This window comes from Lissotriton vulgaris, chromosome 1_2 (assembly GCF_964263255.1).
Source record: "Lissotriton vulgaris chromosome 1_2, aLisVul1.2, whole genome shotgun sequence".
Taxonomy (NCBI): domain Eukaryota; kingdom Metazoa; phylum Chordata; class Amphibia; order Caudata; family Salamandridae; genus Lissotriton; species Lissotriton vulgaris.
Genome location: NC_141686.1, coordinates 50,870,143 through 50,890,916, shown reverse-complemented (window position 1 = coordinate 50,890,916; position 20,774 = coordinate 50,870,143). Strand labels below are relative to the sequence as shown.

Genomic DNA, 20,774 nt, shown 5'->3' with positions numbered 1-20,774 from the left:
CAAACAAATGGCATCCAAAAAAGTCTATAGCTTGGTTGGCAGTAACCTCCACCATTTAGTAAAATAGCCGGTTAACACAATGGGATACGCCTCCTTACTTGTTAAAACCCCGAACGGACCTAAAATGTAAATTCCTAACTTTCTCCAAGGTCATTTTGCATATTCATTGGGACTAACATCCATCACACTATTCGCTTATGCTTTGCATTCGCTCACCTAGTTGTCAACCATACCATCAGTTCCAGGCCACCAGTAAAACTCACAGATTTTCCTTTTAGTAGTGGACATTCCCATGTGACCTTCATGCCCCAACAGAAAAATCTTCATCCTTAAGTATTGTGGAGGAACAATCTTGTCACCTCTCATGACAATTCTATCAGAGATCATCTAATCATCCCTTAACTGGAAAAAGATGCCAAACCCCCACTCGCCTTACTTTCCTCCGACCATCCTTTGGCCAAATAATCCTAAAACAGAAACAAAACATGATCATTAGGCACAGAGGGACAGATGTACAAAAAAAGTCAATTTGTGATTTCCTAATTGCAAATTCTTGCGATTTGCAATTAGGAAATTGCACCAGCTATGTTCAACAGTGTCTCAGACACTGTTTGTGATTTGCAATGGGTCGCACATAGAGCTGCCTTATCAATATTCATGAGGTAGGTCACAATTTGCGACCCATTGGGAATGGCTACAATCATAGTGATGGTGGCCTGCTGGGGCCAACAGACCACCATGTCTGTGATTGCTTTTTAAATAAAGCAATTTTATTTTGTAATACAGACCATTTTCCTTTGATTCACATTTTCTAAGAGCTGGCAGTGTATGTTTTCAACCACGTTTACAAAGAGGAAGGGGTCCCTTTGGGACCCCTTCCTGTTTGCGAATGGGTTACCGCCTCCTCTACAGAGATGGTAAATTAAGAAAGTTTTGGACCGCTTTCCAGTTGCAAAACATTCATACATACCAGTGCTATTCGGTATTAGGAAGGGGTTCCCTAAACACTCCCCTTCCTAATACCGAATCGCAAAAGGCGATTCGGTAACAAGTTACTGAGTTGCATTTTGCCTTCTGTACGTGACGAAATGCATTTTACCGATCAGTAAAATGCTTTGTACATATGGCCCAGAATCACATCATTTTTTCTCAGTTATTATTATCTTCTCGGAATCATCATCTCCACTCCACACATTCACTTTATCCACAGTGTATGCCACATCACATTCCAACTCTTCTCCAAACTACACCTTCTTCCTACACTGCCCAATTACAGATCATTAAAAGGTTCAAGCAGTGCCCCTTGACACGTGAGACATCTGTGCTAAGCAAGGACAGGCTGTGAGGTTCTATTACTTCCTCCATATTTTTAACATGACGATTTAAAGGGAGAATCCATACACATGTTAAAGTCAGTGAAAAGCAGTTGTTTATAAACAGCCATGCGCTGTGTTGTTAAAAGGATCTTTCAGGTTAATAAAATCTCCTGGAGGGCTATAGACTAGCAAGGCTTACGTAAATCATTTATATGAAGTATGTATGTATGTGTCTCTATCTAGTATTTTTAATGTGCAAACCTAGGCAAAGGTAGCGGAATGCTGTACAGGGTCAAGGACAATCATGTGTGACTGACACCTCTTAGTCTTGGGCTCTTGGAGAAATAAAATAGGAGGTTTTACTAACCAAGACATTTGTGACGATGGAAACTCACGTCATGACCTAGCAGCACTTTTCTGATCCTTCCATCATAATGTTCCATTCAAGCCTCACCATGAATGGGAGCTGTGAGCCAGTGGGACACATAGGCCATCATTCTTGCAGAAGAGCAAAAGGAGTAAAAATAAAATAAACACAATAATGCAACAGTCAAAGCAAAAAACGTTCGAGCACACACCCGTCTTACTTAGAAGATCACCAAGCTTTCTTCATTCACTGATTCCCTTCCGTTTACGTATGAAATAACACTTCTGTTCTCTTGATATGTAGATTTATCATACCAATATTATTAAATTCCTTGGTTTGTTATTTGCATGTCATCTTAGTATCACATCAAACCCTTTCTGTTTGCTATGTCATTACATATCCCCATTGATTTGTTAAGTTGTATCTGAATGCCACCAATCCCTTCTCAAATAGGTACAACATTGCTGAACCTTAGCCCCAATCCATTGCTTCTACAGAGATACAAACATGACCAGACACAGATATTGATGGGCGGCTACACCAGACTACATAAGTTGAAAAGGTGGTCTAACAGTGATGCCTTTGAATGATGAAAAGATATGGTCAAGAATGTGACCCACAGAAAATGTAGGGGGGAAGCATGTATTACAGTAGACCAAGGGTATCACAAGTCCGAAGCAGAACACTGCCCTCAGGGCAAAAAGGGGAATCAATACAAAAATGGAGAGCATTACGTGGAAGAAAACGTGGGTATTTGGATAGAAATTTGATTCAAACTTCAGCGAGATACTAAGGAAATGTATTGTCCAGACGAGGATCCAATACATAATGTGGCCATGGAGAATAAATAGTGAATCATAATGAGGTGCAACTGAAGCATGTCAGCAGATAGACTGGTAAGACAAGAGAGCAATTAGTAAAAGAATCTTCAAAATAATAGCAGCGCTGTCACCTGGGTAGTTGAGGTGATCAGTTTAATCACTTGGAGTTTTCAATAAAACTCTACATAATGAGTTGCTATCATTGTCACTACTTATAATCCAAAAGTTTTGAAAGCATCAGTTGCATAGGTTGTAACATTGGTACTTCTCAAACCCACAATATTCAATCAATCTTGAGTAAAACAATCTTATCCAAGCCTCAGAAGATGATCTCTCCATCTCTGAATTGCCACTTCCCCTCTCTCTCTCACCTCCTTGTCACCCGCTCTCAATCTTATTCTACCTCCTACCCCCACAGAACACTACCAAACTCTCTCCCCACCCAGTAGAACCTGCTTCTTCCCTATCCCCCACACTAACACCGCCTATACCCCTCATACATCCTCCCCATTCCTTAATCTCCCTGAAGCTATGGCCTTACCACCAGTATAATCTCCCCCTCCAACAAGATTCACTTCCCTTGCACAATCAGACCAAACAAGCACACATGATTCCTCACAGTCCCCCACCCAAAGCATGCCAGATCCAACTTTAATCCCCACTATAGCCTAAGATGGCCACTAATCTATTCTTCTCTCTGCCTTAGAGCCATGTATCTCAACTGATCCCCCTAATCACCCATCTGGACCTTAAAGTATACACCATGCTGGAAGAACTCACTGCACTACGAAAGGACATCAAGATCTGCCTCAACTTACCTCATACTCACACAGCAAAGACAAACACCGATCCTGCCACAATCATTCACTCAGACTCGTCTCGCCTTTCCATCCCCTACACTCAGTATCACCTTAAACCCAGATGCACCATAACTGAAATGTCACAGTTGGAAGTGGAAATGTTGACCCACACTTACGTCAATGCTCCTAGCAACCCTGCTGCCCCAATATTTTGGTTATACTCTGTCTAATAGGATCTCTTGCACTAATTGCCCGCCCATTCCACCAACCCAACTCACTACCATCCTGCCTACTCAAGCTGAAGCCAAAACACCATACAAACTAAACTGTATGCTATTAAACTGTAGGTCAGCAGTTAACCATCCTACTTCTTAAAATTGACTTCTATTTTCTGACTGAAACCTGGCTAAATGACTACTCATCCCCCATTATCAATCTCCTCACCCTACCGGGCTTCCCTATCATTCACTGTGACCGTAAAGATCGTATCGCTGGTGAATTAGCAATCATACACAATAATGTGTGCCTAAAGAGTATTTTGGTTTCACTATCTTTCTGTTGGCTGATTCGTTATATCCTTCTACCTCCATTATAATGCATGAGGGACTATTTCACATCTGAAAAGTACACTCAATCAGGGCAGTTTTTGCCACATTTAATTCTGCATCGCATTCATGCATTGAGTACACAACCAGTAACTTCTATTAGATTTGTGTACGTCATTTTATGTTTGCATTTGTCAGCACTCGAGTGGGTGCAACATGGCTGCCTCTTTGTTTCTCCTTCACATTGGGACGGACATCTTTAGGATAAGCTGTCACTTATGTCTCACATGTAGGCTTTAACCAGTGTCAGCACTGTACCACAAGCTTCAGTGCGCTGAGTGTAAACCAAAGAAACAAAGCACACAAGTTCTTGTACAGTGCCTGCACATTTCTGTTTTTTGTCCCTGGAGAGCAGCCACTGAAAGCCCCCAAATACCCCTTTGTGTTTGCCACCCAGGACCTAGGAAAGGTGAGGCTGTACGCCCACTGCTCTGATTGGAAATGATGGTGTAGATTGGAATAATACACCCATTTCAAGATGGTCGCTACACTCACAGCAGTTAAGGCCTTCCTAGGATTCCTGGCTGACTCAGTTCTGTTCTGCCAAAAGCCTGTTACCTGCAGCCTTGGAGGTTGGCCGGGCAAGCGGAGCACATGCACTCCACGACCCCAGCCATGCACAGGCCAGATCCAGCACCCTCAAGGCCCTTCCCCTTGACTGAAGAGAGGCTGGTATGGGCGTACTCCTGCTGATGTCAGAGGCAGGCTGAGCTGTGCAGGAACAGCTCCTGCTATCAGAGCTCTTTAGTCCCCCTTCTTGTAAAGCTGTTCTAATGTTCCTGTGTGCTTACAACTCGGTCGCTTCCCTGATATTATTGTTTGTTTTCATCCTCCTTTCTGCCCCACTTTAAAAAGTCTAGTCAGTGCAGCTATTAACACGAACAGAAATATGCTATTACTTTGGACAAAAGCACAGTAACATGGACTCGCCTGCACTTTGATTTCAATCTTTAACAGGACCTTGTCAAATCAGCAATCGCGGAAGAGCAGAAAAGGACCGAGGCGGCTGTTCAAGAAGCTGTCCGACAAACCAGAGAAGAACTGATGGAATACGCCAGGGAGCAGAAGAGGGTAAGCGTTCCTATGGGGTTGAAGCTAGTTAAGGGTTCCCCTTGTGCAAAATAATCTGTGCTTGCTAATGGTTGTTCGTGTGCTAATGGTGTGCTTCTCACTTACAGTTTTACTTTTAATGAGATAATAAAGTGTTGTTCCTATCAAGACTGGAAAGTGTCAATACATTTGCAACAAAGCTCAGATCCAGGCACTTCATACTCATATATTCAATCAATCAATCAATCAATCAATCAGAGTACTTGTAAAGCACTCTACTTACCCGTGAGGGTCCCAAGGCGCTGATGGGTGGGGGGGGGAGGGTGCTGCTACTGCTCGAAGAGCCAGGTCTTGAGGAGTCTTCTGAAGGTGAGTAGGTCTTGGGTCTGCCATATGTGGGTAGGGAAGGTGTTCCAGGTCTTGGCAGTGAAGTAGGAGAAGGATCTGCTGCGGAAGGTCGTTTGTTGGATGCGGGGGACAGCGGCGAGGGCGAGGCTGGCGGAGGTGAGCTGGCGGGGGGGGTGTGAAAGCTGAGTCTGCTGTTCAGGTAGGCTGGTCCGGCGTTGTGGAGTGCTTTGTGTACATTGGTGAGGAGCTTGAATGTGATCCTCTTGTCAACGGGGAGAAAGTGTAGGTCTCTCAGGTGGGGGGTGATGTGGCTGCGGCGGGGGACGTTGACGATCAGTCGGGCGGAGGCGTTTTGGATGCGTTGTATTCGTCGTAGGTGTTTGGCTAAGATTCCTGCGTAGAGTGCTTTGCCGTAGTCCAGTCTGCTGCTGACGAGGGCCTGTGTCACCATTCTTCTTGTTTCGGTTGGGATCCACTTGTAGATCCGGCGGAGGGTATTGTAGCAGGAGGAGGAGACGGCGTTGACCTGCTTAGAAATGGAGAGGGAGGAGACGAGGATGAATCCTAGATTGCGGGCCTGGTCGGTGAGTGTTGGTGCTGTTCCCAGTGTGGTCGGCCACCAGGAGTCGTCCCAGGCTGAGGGGGTGGGTCCGAGGATGAGAACCTCTGTCTTGTCCGAGTTCAGCCTCAGACAGCTGCTCCTCGTCCAATCGGCGGCGGCCTTCATTCCCTCATGGAAGTTGGTTTTGGTGGTGTGTGGGTCCTTGGTGAGGGAGAGGATGAGCTGGGTGTCGTCAGCGTAGGAGATGATGTTGAGGTTGTGATGGCGGGCCACTTGTGCGAGGGGGGCCATGTAGACGTTGAACAGTGTTGGGCTGAGGGATGAGCCCTGGGGATGCCGCCGATGATGTCAGTGGCTTCGGATCGGAAGGGAGGGAGGTGGACGCTCTGGGTTCTGCTGGAGAGGAAGGAGGTGGTCCAGTCAAGAGCCTTCTCTTGGATTCCGGCTTCTAGGAGGCGTGTCTTTAGAGTGCGATGGCAGACCGCGTCGAAGGCGGCTGACAGGTCCAGGAGGATGAGGGCTGATGTTTCGCCGTTTGTAGTTGGCGCCTGATGTCGTCTGTGGCGGCGATGAGGGCTGTCTCGGTGCTGTGGTTTCATCTGAATCCGGACTGGGACGGGTCCAAGATGTTGTTGTCTTCGAGGTGGCGGGCCAGTTGCATGTTGATGATTTTCTCAATGACCTTTGCCGGGAACGGGAGCAGGGAAATTACCCGGAGGAAGTTCTTGAGGTCCTTGGTGTCCGCTTTGGGCTTCTTGAGGAGGGCGTTGATTTCGGCGTGCTTCCAGCTTTCCGGGAATGTCGCTGTTTCGAAGGAGATGTTGATGACCTTCCGTAGTTAGGGTGCGATGGCTGCGTCTGCTTTGTTGAATACGTGGTGTGGGCACGGGTCAGATGGAGATCCTGAGTGAATGCAGTTCATGACCTTGCGTGTCTCGTCGTCGTTGATGTTGGACCAGGAGATCAGGCGGATGGCGCTGGTGGTGTTCACAGGGGAGGTGGCGTCTGGCATAGTCCGGGTCGTCGTGGTGTTGAAGCTGTCGTGGATGTCAGCGATCTTACGGTGGAAGAAGCTGGCTAGTGAGTCGCACAGTTCTTGTAAGGGCGGGATGTCGTTGTCGTTGGTGCTGGGGTTGGAGAGTTCCTTTACGATGCTGAAGAGCTCTTTGCTGTTGTGTGCGTTGTTATCCAAGCAATCTTTGAAGGAGGATCTCTTGGCTAATCTGATGAGGTGGTGGTTTCTGCAGGTGGTGTCCTTGTGGGCTGCGTGGTTGCCCAGTGTGCGTTTGTGGAGCCATTTCTTCTCCAGTTTCTGGCATGCGCGTTTAGAGGTGTGGAGCTCGTCAGTGAACCAGGTGGCTCTCTTTTTGCGTGGCTGTTAGAGGGTTTCTTGAGCGGGGCGAGGGTGTTGGCGCAGGCGTCGATCCACTGTCTGAGGTTTCGGGCTGCGGCGTCTGGGTTGGTGGGGTCGGTGGGTGGGTTCTTGGCGAGGTAGGTGATCAGCTGGTCTTCGGTGACTCTACTCCAGCAGTGGCGAGGCAGCTGTTGGGTGCGGTGGTGCATCGTGGGTTTCTTGAAGGTGAAATGGTTGCAGCGGTGGTCGGTCCAGTGGAGTTCGGTGGTGTGTTCGAAGGCGACCGGGGAGCCTGTGGAGAAGACGGGATTCAGCGTGTGGCCGGCAGCGTGGGTGGGTGCGGTGACGAGTTGAGGCCCAGGTTGGCGAGGTTGTTGATCAGGGTGGCGGAGTTGGCGTCGTTGTTGTTCTCGAGGTGGAAGTTTAGGTCCCCGAGGATGATGTAGTCCATGGAGGCGAATGCGTGGGTGCTAGAGAGGTCGGCGATGGAGTCGCTGAACTGAGCCCAGGGGGTCTGTAGATGAGTGTTCCTCTGAGGGTGGTGTTGGGGTCGGTGTGGATCCGGAAGTGCAGGTGTTCGTGGTGTTGAGGGTGTCGTCTGCGTGGGTGGCGACTTTGAGGGTGGACTTGTGGATGATGGCTATTCCTCCTCCGATTCCGTTGGCGCGATCCCTGCGGGTGATCTTGTAACCGATTCCGGATGGCTATGGCGATGTCAGGCGCTGAGGAGGCGTTCCACCAGGTCTCGGTCAGGAAGGCCATATCTGGGGTGGAGGTGTCCAGCAGATCCCAGAGCTCGATGGCGTGTTTGCATGAGGAGCGGGTGTTGAGGAGTATGCAGCGGAGGTGGTTGGGTCCAGTCCTTGGAGGTTTGGTGGTTCTGTCGCAGGTGAAGCTGCAGGTGTGGCAGGAGAAGGGTCTGTGGGTCAGTTTTGGGGCGGCCTGGAAGCAGGTGTGGTTTCGTCCGGCGTTGAGTGCATGGAGGGTGCTGGCATCTTAGTGGACTCTGGTGTTGTGGCGTTCGCGGGGTCCAGGCGTTCTGGCACTGGGCGTAGTCCAGGCGCGGATGGGTGCGGCGCTGCGCGGCTGCTTCTCGGCCCGCATATGAGGTGGCTTGGGAGGGAGAAGCAGCTGGGAGGCGTAGGCGGGGAGGCGAATGGGTGTGCAGGGGGCGGGGCCGCAGGAATGCAGTGCCGGGAAAGGGTCGGATCGGGAGTGGCAGGGGGCAGGGGGAACTGGTGCACAGGTCAGAGGGGAGGGAAAAACCCAGGAAACAAGGAGATAGCAATGAGGCAGGAACCAGGCAGTCAGATGACGAGCAGCAGCGTGGGGGTGACCTGCCTGCAAGCAGGGTCAAAGGTCACAAAAAAGCACAGAAAGGTCACAAAAAACGGGGGGAAACGATTGGCACAGAGGCAAAAAGGTCACAAAAAATGGGGGGAAACGAGTGGCACAGAGGCCGAAAGGTCACAAGAAAGGGCAGAAAAGGTCACTGAAAACGGGGGAAATGAGTGGCACAGAGGCAGAAAGGTCACAAGAAAGGGCATAAAGGTCACAAAAAACGGGGGGAAACGAGTGGCACAGAGGCAGAAAGGTCACAAGAAGGGGCAGAAAAGGTCACAAAAAACGGGAGGAAACAAGTGGAACAGAGGCACAAAGGTCCCAAGAAAGGGCAGAAAGGTCACGAAAAACGGGGGGAAATGAGTGGCATAGAGGCACAAAGGAGAGTAGAGGCAAGAAAAACGAGTACAATCAGGGGAGCAGAGGCACAAAAAACGGGTACAATCAGGGGAGCAGAGGCAAGAAAAATAAGTGCAATCGGGAATCAGGGGGGCAGAAGGCAAGAAATACGAGTGCAATCAGGGGAGCAGAAGGCACGAAAACGAGCACAAACAGGGGAGCAGAAGGCACGAAAAACTGGTATAATCAGGGAAAAGGAGGCAAGAAAACGGGCACAAATCAGGGGCAGCGAGGGGGAGCAGAAGGCAAGAAAATGAGCACAATCAGGGAACAGAAGGCAAGAGAACGGGCACAGATAAGAATGCAGGCACAGGGGGTAGACAGGCATCAGTGGTCACAGACACCAGAAGACAGTATGGGCATGTAAGATTGTTTTGCGTTTGCATTTGCGGTCACAAAACACTCATAGTTTACCACCCCTTTCAAAAAGGTAGTAAGCCACTTGCAAATGGGAAGGTGAATGGGAGAGTCTCTCTGCTCTCCTTGTGCCGCAATTGTGGCTTCAAAGGTGAGGTGCGGCTGAGATTTATCTACTTTCACCATATTGCTACGCTCTCTTGCCAGAACATCAAGATCATTCAGGCGCTAGATCCACTACCCAGCTCTGCAGTGCTGCCAAAGGTATGGTGGCTCTACTGCCCGTTCTGGTCCAAATTCCTTTTCTTGTGTCTTTCTCGCTGGAGCTGGCAATATTGAGAGTCCATCCTTGTGCCTGAAGAACCACTGCCCTTACACCATCAGATACAGCAGTCAGCTCAATCAGTCATTACAAAGTAACAGGCACCGTAATTGCCTACCTGGATCGGACTACACAGCGCACATCAACTGTTCAGCAGTCGCCGCTGCTATGCATACACTGTTAGGTCTCAAAATCCACACCGCCAGCTCTGTGTCTGTTATTCTCCCCGGCCTGACTTCAAAACCCCTCTTGCAACTCCGTAGTGGCTCCACGCCCTGCGCCGACCAACTGCTTCTAGCAGTCGCGCGGCCCAAAATGCAGCACACTGGAGGCCGCCCTACACACATGAGTCAGTCCTGACCTTTCAGTGCCCATCAGGCCCAGCCACTTGTTATCAATGCGGCACCAGCCGCGTGCAGTATCTGCGCAGATCCGCATTCCGTGGCTTTGTCACCTACCTCCACCGCCGGCTGCCGCGGCAGGCCTCCTACTGCTTCACTATTCGGCCACCATGCAAGTGCACCCGCGCCCGCCCCGTTTGCTCATCAATACGTGGCTCAGGGGACCACAGGCGACTCACCTCGCAGTTTCTTCCGCTACTGGGCTCTCTCCTTACCGGGGGCTGGTGTGCTTCTCGCAATGCGGCCTGGGTTGTGCTATCTCCGTGCCACCTGGATCGGGGTGCCGGGCCGGCCTTCGTGCACCTGTATGTCGGCGTCCCTCATGGTGGCAGCTCACCCCTGCAGTATTGTCACAGCAATCCTCAAAGTGCTGGAGTCTCTCCGACCATTCAGGAGCAATTTGAAGCGGGGATGGGCAGATTTACAATGGATATCTGTGCCTGGTCGGCTGAGCAGCACTAAAGTGTGGCCATCTTCCCTCAGACACTCTAGGCCCCCCCCCTCCACTGGCCACCATCTTTATTGATGCCTCCTCAATGGGCTGAAATACTCATATAGATGAGATGATGGCATGAGTAATTTGGTGTGCATTAGAACAACTGCTCCCAATAAGTGTGCTGTCTGCCTTGCTTTCGCATGCACCAGTCCATCACTCTAAGTCCGTTCTTTCTTCTCACCCCACCAAAGAAAACAAGCTACTAAACTGACATGGACACTAGGTGTGCGGTATTTTACTACATCAATATTTTAAAACAAGTTATAGTGAATGATCAGCTCTTTGTGGGCTTTGCTGGAACCAGGAGACACAAGCCAAAACCAAACGTACAACAATTCCACGTTGCATCACCTTGATTTTACATATTCATTATTCATTGGCCAAAAAGATCCTCCAGCTGGCATTTGTGTGTACTATGTCAGGGGTGTGGCAACTTCTACTGGTCTCACCAGGGACATCCGGTGGCTGATATTTGCTAGGTTGCCACTTAGGCTTCGTTGTACACCATTGCGAAACATTACTGTCTCATTGCTCAGGCAGACACTGATGGATACTTTGCATGCCCTTGCTAACTGGTGCAAATCAATACTACATTCAGTATGGTATTGCTTTCTAACTAATACATAAGATGCGGAATTTGTGAGACGATGTATCCATCAGTCCATTCATTTAGTGTTCATTACAATCTTGTGTATTTACTGTATTATTTTGAAAGGGACAGTTTGATTAAAGTGGATTACTACAGGAAAGAAGTTATTGTTGGGAGTGGTGGAAAGGTGGAGGTGTGGGCAAAGGTTGCACAGAAATTATTTTGATTTTTTTTTTACATTTTCTTCTGTAATATATAAATACATAGAAACATACCTACACATTTAAATGTATAGTTGTATGTATGCATGCTTAAACACATTATAATGGTGCAATTTTAAGTGCAAGGCCAAAATACCATTATACAAACACCTACATGTATACTCATGTCATATAGATTTATAGCCCACCGTAGCTGGCTATACTGGCCTTTAAAGGCCCAGTCAAGCGTTAAAGCCCCGAGTCAAAGGCGAGGAGGGCCTTTAACAAGTTACCGGCCTTTAATGACTGGTACAGCTCAGCTGCGGCGGGCTATAACAATATTAGAACATTCCTCCCCATCAGGGCAGAATGTTCGAATTAGTAAAACAACAGCCTCACTTATCAGAGGGGTTTGAATCCCTTTGGGCCCCTTGAGGCCTTTGTTCACAGCTGTTGCTGTGAATGTTCTACAACTAACATCCGAATGCAGGGCCACGGCTGTTAGCTTTTGAACATTCACATCAAGAGCTGTGAAAAGATGCAGAAACGAGTCCCTGGTTCTCCCTGGCTTGGCTGAACTGCTTTTTAGTAGTTCAACCAAGACAGGAAGACAGAGGAGCTGAGCAGCATTCCTCCTCCCTCCTTCCGAAGCTCTAGTGACTTTGAGCTAGGGAAGAGGGAGTGGGAAGGCTCTGGTGTTTTCTGCTGCACAACCTCTGCCTTTCTTGTTCTCCTGCTTCTCCATGTATTTTAGAGCGGCAGGGAAAGAGAAAGGCAGAGGCTGTTCATTAGAACTTTGAAATGTTGAGTGCAGCGGGCCTATAGCCGTTCATATAGGCTGCTGCTTCTCCATTGTCTTCAATGGAGCTCCCAACATTCCAATGTTCTAATAATATTCATTCCAATGTTTTAATAATATTTCCATGATCAGATATTCATGTGTTGTGCAGAAATACACACTATGCATTATCATAGAAACACAAACATCCCTAAGTTCGCAATTATCTTCATGTGATAACTGTACAATATGACAAACATGTGTTTATTAAGTAGAATCATATAATTACTATATTTCATTTTTTCTATATATCGTTTTTAATAAAAAAAAGTACTTTATACAGACAAACCCACATAAGTAAATACGTACACGTATTTATATGTATAGATGTGTATGTACATACAGATATATGTTTACACTTAGTAATATTTCTGTACAATGAATTGATCCAAATGTACAAAAATGCAATAATATTTTCATGGTCATAGACATGTGTTGTGTTTAATTACACATAAGTATGTTTAAAAAAAAAAAAAAATCTAAAAATATATTGTTATACCTCTACTGGTACAATCCCTATGATCACATTTATATACTTAGACATATATGTGTTCTCATAGGACCACTCAGCTGTTCGTTTTTTTACAAATGAGATACTTAAAGCATATATATATATATATATATATATATATATTACCTACTGGCGATAGCCAGTAGGTATATATAGTTAGGATTTTTTTCCTATGGGATTTTTGAAAATTCTATGTCGAATAACTTTGGCGTTTGAGGACAGAATTGGCTGAAATTTTCAGGAAAATGGAACATTTTGTTTCTGAGCAGTCCCTGAAAATTTGGGGGTGTTTCGTCAAGGGGGGGCCGAGAAAAAAGGGGGGTCCCAAAACGTGTTTTTCCCATGCAATTTTCCATAGGGCGGTTGGCCTCACTTTTAGCCTGAACGGCTGAATGGATTTACACCAAACTTGGCAAAATTGTAGGGACTGGTAGCCCGATGTGCCTTTGCTATGTCTCAAGATATAGGCTCCAGTGGTTTTTACGAAAATTAACTTTGAAAAATAGATATTGGGCTACATTGGGCTATATATATGTTGGAGCCCAAATGTAGCCCAATGTAGCCCAATGTAGCCCAATGTAGCCCAAAGATGGCCACCAGAGACAAAAAAACAAATGTAGCCCAAATATCAGCCAGATGTAGCCCAACTATAGCCCAATGACAGAATGTCCCAGAGTGTTCTAAAGAACAACTAGAGTGCTAACAGTCCTACTTATTACAAAGGTATGGCACACCTGAAGCCATCTTGATTGGAATAAAGTAGTAACTCTTAAAACATTTAATTTAAAAAGGAACAAAATGAGGGGGTTCATTTTGCCATAGAAAGTATGATTAGCGAATATATGACGAAATCCCGCATACCATCAGTCCGCAAAAAAAATCCCGCATGTACTATTAGGCCGCAAATTAAAATAACGAAAACTTTTAGAACGAATATGCCTTTAGCATACACTAAACAACTAAACTACCCTAAACCCTAAAACACTACCCCCAGCATGACCCTACACTACACAAACAGTACAACTCTACCCTAAACCCTAAAACACTACCCCCAGCATGACCCTACACTACGCAAACACTACAACACTACCCAAAACCCTAAAACACTACACCCCAGCATGACCCTACACTACGCAAACACTACAACACTCCCCTAAACCCTAAAACACTACCCCCAGCATGACCCTACACTACACAAACACTACAACACAACCCTAAACCCTAAAACACTACCCCCAGCATGACCCTACACTACGCAAACACTACAACACAACCCTAAACCCTAAAACACTACCCCCAGCATGACCCTACACTACGCAAACACTACAACACTACCCTAAACCCTAAAACACTACCCCCAGCATGACCCTACACTACGCAAACACTACAACACTACCCAAAACTCTAAAACACTACACCCCAGCATGACCCTACACTACGCAAACACTACAACACTACCCTAAACCCTAAAACACTACCCCCAGCATGACCCTACACTACGCAAACACTGCAACACTACCCAAAACCCTAAAACACTACACCCCAGCATGACCCTACACTACGCAAACACTGCAACACTACCCTAAACCCTAAAACACTACCCCCAGCATGATCCTACACTACGCAAACACTACAACACTACCCTAAAGCCTAAAACACTACCCCCAGCATGACCCTACACTACGCAAACACTACAACACTATCCTAAACCCTAAAACACTACTCCCAGCATGACCCTACACTACGCAAACACTACAACACTACCCTAAACCCTAAAACACTACCCCCAGCATGACCCTACACTACGCAAACACTACAACACTACCCTAAACCCTAAAACACTACCCCCAGCATGACCCTACACTACGCAAACACTACAACACTACCCAAAACCCTAAAACACTACCCCCAGCATGACCCTACACTACGCAAACACTGCAACACTACCCAAAACCCTAAAACACTACCCCCCAGCATGACCCTACACTACGCAAACACTACAACACTACCCAAAACCCTAAAACACTACCCCCAGCATGACCCTACACTACGCAAACACTACAACACTACCCAAAACCCTAAAACACTACCCCCAGCATGACCCTTCACTACGCAAACACTACAACACTACCCAAAAATCTAAAACACTACACCCCAGCATGACCCTACACTACGTAAACACTACAACACTACCCAAAACCCTAAAACACTACCCCCAGCATGACCCTACACTACGCAAACACTACAACACTACCCAAAACCCTAAAACACTACCCCCAGCATGACCCTACACTACGCAAACACTACAACACTACCCAAAACCCTAAAATACTAAACCCCAGCATGACCCTACACTACGCAAACACTACAACACTACCCAAAACCCTAAAATACTAAACCCCAGCATGACCCTACACTACGCAAACACTACAACACTACCCTAAACCCTAAAACACTAGCCCCAGCATGACCCTACACTACGCAAACACTACAACACTACCCTAAACCCTAAAACACTACCCCCAGCATGACCCTACACTACGCAAACACTACAACACTACCCAAAACCCTAAAACACTACCCCCAGCATGACCCTACACTACGCAAACACTACAACACTACCCAAAACCCTAAAACACTACCCCCCAGCATGACCCTACACTACGCAAACACTACAACACTACCCAAAACCCTACAAAACTACCCCCAGCATGACCCTACACTACGCAAACACTACAACACTACCCAAAACCCTAAAACACTACCCCCAGCATGACCCTTCACTACGCAAACACTACAACACTACCCAAAAATCTAAAACACTACACCCCAGCATGACCCTACACTACGCAAACACTACAACACTACCCAAAACCCTAAAACACTACACCCCAGCATGACCCTACACTACGCAAACACTACAACACTACCCAAAACCCTAAAACACTACCCCCAGCATGACCCTACACTACGCAAACACTACAACACTACCCAAAACCCTAAAACACTACCCCCAGCATGACCCTACACTACACAAACACTACAACACTACCCTAAACCCTAAAATACTAAACCCCAGCATGACCCTACACTACGCAAACACTACAACACTACCCAAAACCCTAAAACACTACGCCCAGCATGACCCTACACTACGCAAACACTACAACACTACCCTAAACCCTAAAACACTAGCCCCAGCATGACCCTACACTACGCAAACACTACAACACAACCCTAAACCCTAAAACACTACCCCCAGCATGACCCTACACTACGCAAACACTACAACACTACCCTAAACCCTAAAACACTACCCTCAGCATGACCCTACACTACGCAAACACTACAACACAACCCTAAACCCTAAAACACTACCCCCAGCATGACCCTACACTAAACAACCACCACAACTCTACACTACACTAACACAACACTACACTACACAACACTACACTACACTACACAATCACTAACCCACGAAAAAATTAACACAAACCCACTTACCTCTCTCGTCATCGTGGTTTTCACAACGCAAATGCATTTACCATACATGCCTTTAAAACGTAATTCTTTGTAAAGGCATGTGCAATAAATGCACATGCGTTTTGAAAAAATGCGGGATAATGGTATGCGAGGTCAATGACCTTGCGGGATAATGGTATGCGGACTGAAAGTCTGCGGGATAAAAAATGTGGGAAAATGGCTGCAAACCATGATTAGCAGCAGACTTCCCTGGTGAGCACTAGCTTTACTACAGTGATCAATTGAGCAACTAGAGTGCGAACATTCAGAATTTATGGCAAATGTGTGAAACATCTGAATGCCTTCTTGATAGAACCAAAGTAAACAAGCATTGAAAATGCAATAGATCTCGCCCTCGTTTAAGTTAAAGCCATTCTGTTTGTAATGAGGTGGCTTTTTAGCTCTGCTTTTATTAGTGTTTTTAAAACTTTCATGTAAATAACATGCATATGTAGGCATATATGTATATGTATGCATGCATTTATATTTATATAGATATGCAGATTATATATGTTTATATATGTATATTACCTACTGGCGATAGCCAGTGGGTATATATAGTTAAGATTTTTTCTCTATGGGATTTCTGAAAATTCTATGTCCAATACCTTTGGCGTTTGTGGACGGAATTGGCTGAAATTGTCAGGAAAATGGCACATTTCGTTTCTGAGCAGCCCCTGAAAATTTGGGGGGGTTTCGTCAAGGGGGGGCCGAGAAACAAGGGGGGTCCCAAAACACGTTTTTCCCATTCATTTTTCCATAGGGCGGTTGGACTCACTTTTAGCTCGAACGGCTGAATAGATTTACATGAAACTTGGCAAAATTGTAGATATGGTTTGCCCGACGTGCCTTTGCTATGTCTCAATATATGTGCTCCAGTGGAATTTGAGAAATTAACGTTTAAAAAAAAAAATATATCTGTGACAGCGCTCCGGTTAGCGCCCCGGTTTGCGTACCTGACGCGTAACGGAACTTCGCGATGCGAAGCTGATTGGCTCTCCGGTGTCTGTCAACATTCTAAACAGTCCGGAGCGGCCGCCATCTTGTCTCTCGGTATGATCGAGAGACAAGATGTGGTGAAAAACGAAGGGGGAAATGAAGGAAAGGGGGCAAGGTAGACCACTCCTGACCCCCTAGGATTGATGATGGGGATATTAAAGTGCCCCGCGGGGCAAAAAAAATAATAATAATTTTTTTGTTTTTGCGATTTTATGCCGTAGAGGCGCGTCCCGGTACGCGAACCGGGCAGCTCACCGGGCAGCTAACCGGGCAGCTAACCGGCAGCGTAGCTGTCAACATTGTAAACAGTCCGGAGCGGCCGCCATCTTGTCTCTCGGTAGGTTTGAGAGACAAGATGTGGTGAAAAAAGAAGGGGGAAATGAAGGAAAGGGGGCATGGTAAACCCCTCCTGACCCCCTAGGATTGATGAGGGGGATATTAAAGTCCCCCGCGATTTTTCGCGGTAGAGGCGCTTCCCGGTACGCGAACCGGGCAGCTAACCGGCAGCGTAACGGGAGTCCGCCATCTTGTGTTTTTGGAGCGTCCGGTTCGCGTACCGGGTAGCGTCCCGGTAAGCGTAACAAGGGGAAAACCAAGAGAAACAGTAAAAAAAAAATTAAGGGAATAGATTTCCAGCAAACTTGACAAAATTGTAGGGACTGTTTGTTTGATGTGCCTTTGCAAGGCCTCAAGATATGTGCACGTGTGGATGTTGTCTAATTAAGGTTAAAAAAAAAATATATATCTGTAAGCGTGCTCCGGCACGCTTACGTTACGGGTTTTGTTTGCGCTGCAGAGCCGATACGTCACGGTTATGCGACGCGTCATGAGGCGTCTCACGTGGCTACGTGATACGTCACGTAATAAAGAATATATTTTACAGCTATAGATATTAGCTTTTAAAAAACCAATGAAATTCACTGAAAAAACCATAGGTTATAGACCATATATAGTTAGGAATTTGCATTTACAAAACCTTGAAAATTCACTGAAAAAACCATAGGTTAGAGACCATATATAGTTAGCTGGACATTTTATTGACATAAAACCAATGAAATTCCATATATAGTTAGTTGCACTAACTATATATCGCGCACCCGCAATCCACTGCTGATGATGTCACATATTACATCATTCATGACATGGTCAGTGACATCACTGATGACATCACTGATGACATCTCAAATGACATCACTGATGACATCACTGATGACATCTCAAATGACATCACTGATGACATCATCTAGTGTCTGTGTGTTTTTGTAAAGTTTAAATATGTTTTACATATTGAAGAATGAGTGGATGTATGGAAGACTGAGTGTGTGTGTAGAGTTGAGTAAAGTAGAGTGGAGTGGCATATATTGAAGTGGTGTACAGTGGAATAGTCTGCAGTGGAGAGGCGTAGGGTGAAGTGGCTTAGACCTACATGGCATAAAATAAAATAGTGTATAGTGGAGTGGTGTACAGGAGAGTTGTGTACAGTGGGATAGCTTGGAGTGAAGTGAGTTACAGTGAAGTGGCATAGACTGGAGTGGCAAAGACTAGATTAGTGTAGGGTCCATTGGCATAGAGGGACCCCGCCTAGACACCCTCGGGTATTAGCTCATGTTTCAAAACTAAATTGTATTTCATTCACCCTAGTACAGACATCTGGGCCTAAATCCATTGGTTATTTGCTCCTCATGCCGTTCCAGTTTGCACCCACCCATATGCAAGTCAGTCTTGACCCTGCACCCAATGGGAACAGTCTAGCCCGAACTGCCAGGCCAGGTCCACCCTTGACTGGAAATAAGCATTCTAATGCAATCCCGAACAGTAGAGCGTCGTAGTGTGGAGTGGCGTATTCTGAAGTGAAGTGCATTGGTATAGAGTACCATGGAGTGGTGTACACTGGAGTGGCTTGCAGTAGAGTGCCTTAGAGTGGAATAGTGTGGACTCTAGCGTCATAGAGTGAAGTTGTCGTAGATTGGAGTGGCATAGAGTGTAACAGTGTACAGTGGAGTGGTTTAGAGTGCAGTGACGAAGAGTATAATGAAGTGGCGCATAGTGGAATGATACGCCACATAGACTGGCATTGATTGTGATAGCATAGAGTGGAGTTGCGAAGAGTGGAGTGTATTACTTGAAACAGACAAGGCGCAAAAGTGGGTGAATGAATGTCGAAATAGTGTGCTAGGAATATAGGTTATTAGGTGTAAATGCTGTAAGTAGTGTTCAAATACTAAGTAATATATTGTGCTGAGGAATATTGTGGTACATGCTGATAAGGCAGTATCTGAGGCTAATGGCTGTCTTTACAAAACATAAAAAGGCAGCCATGTAATATTTAGGCATTTTTCGCTGCGTTCTGGTTTAGGATATTATAGCTACTTAAGTATTAGGTTTTATTGTTGTCCCCTACATATTACAAATTTATGAACGTGATAAATATTAGAGAAATGTATTCATATAGTGTAGTACAATTATTTTCTTAACGTATTTAAGTACCACAGTATGCCATAGGAAAAACTGCAGTACTACGTACATTTACAAAAACATATATAGTAACTTATAAATATTTTAACCTACCTTTTGCCACTTTAATAAAGTGGTACTAGGTAGGAAAAAATATCAAACGTAATACTTACCTGTATCTAAGGGCGTAATGCAGAACACAGCCAAGGTGTACCTAAAAACAACATGGCTGCCTTTAACTTGTGTAAAAGCAGTCGTTAGTCAATCACATAATGCCCTGTCATCTCTTAAGTGCAGGAGTACTCACGGAATTTAATAAAAGTACTGAGCCAACAGAATATTACTAAGTTAAATTACCTTATAACATAAAATAGGTACCCTACTTACTTTATAGTACCCAAAATGATCATCTGCACACATATTTTGTAATCCAGCCACATTTCTATTGAAATCCGTTGTTTTCGCACTACGTCGCATACAAAAGTCTATGAAAAATGCATTGGTTTAAAAGTGTATTTTGGGTCCCCCTTTTATCTTTACAACCCCTTGGCCAATCACTGCAAAACATTCCAATGTCTGCCAAAGTAGAAAAAAGAATAGGTCCTGAAAGTTTTGTGTAAATTCGTCAAATGGGGGCAAAATTATTAGCAAAGCAAATATCCGGTAATTCTTATACCTGGTAATCCTAACTACAGCTACAGATTAGCAATCAATATATATATATATATATTCACTGAAAAAAACATAGGTTTTAGGGGTGTTATAGTTATAGTTTAGTGTTATAGTTTAGTGAGACACTTTAAATGCGTCACTTAGACAGTCAATCACATTGCTACTAAATCCTCCATTCAGACACTTATACATCCACTCGATCTTCAAGGCAGTGTAATATATATATATATATATATATATATATATATATATATATATATATATATATATATATATATATATATAATATTTAAATAATGAAGCAAACCACATTGACTGGATGATGTCATCAGTGATGTCACTGACCATGTCGTGAATGATGTAATATGTGACATCATCAGCAGTGGATTGCGGGCGCACGAGTTATAGTTAGTACAAATAACTATAACGGGGGAATTTCAATGGTTT

The 20,774-nt window shown here is 45.6% G+C and overlaps 1 protein-coding gene across 3 annotated transcripts in view; it reads left to right on the top strand.

Annotated features, from left to right (window-relative positions):
- The window catches only part of CCDC91 (coiled-coil domain containing 91), a 1,919,235-nt gene that overhangs the window by 1,545,520 nt on the left and 352,941 nt on the right, over nt 1-20,774 (top strand). For all 3 annotated transcript variants that reach the window (XR_015307530.1, XM_086952800.1, XM_086952801.1), the window contains exon 12: nt 4,867-4,980. Coding sequence is in view for 2 of the 3 variants with exons in the window: in XM_086952800.1 (XP_086808926.1) it covers nt 4,867-4,980 (114 nt within the window). In the remaining variant the exon portion in view is untranslated. The remainder of the gene's footprint in view (nt 1-4,866; nt 4,981-20,774) is intronic.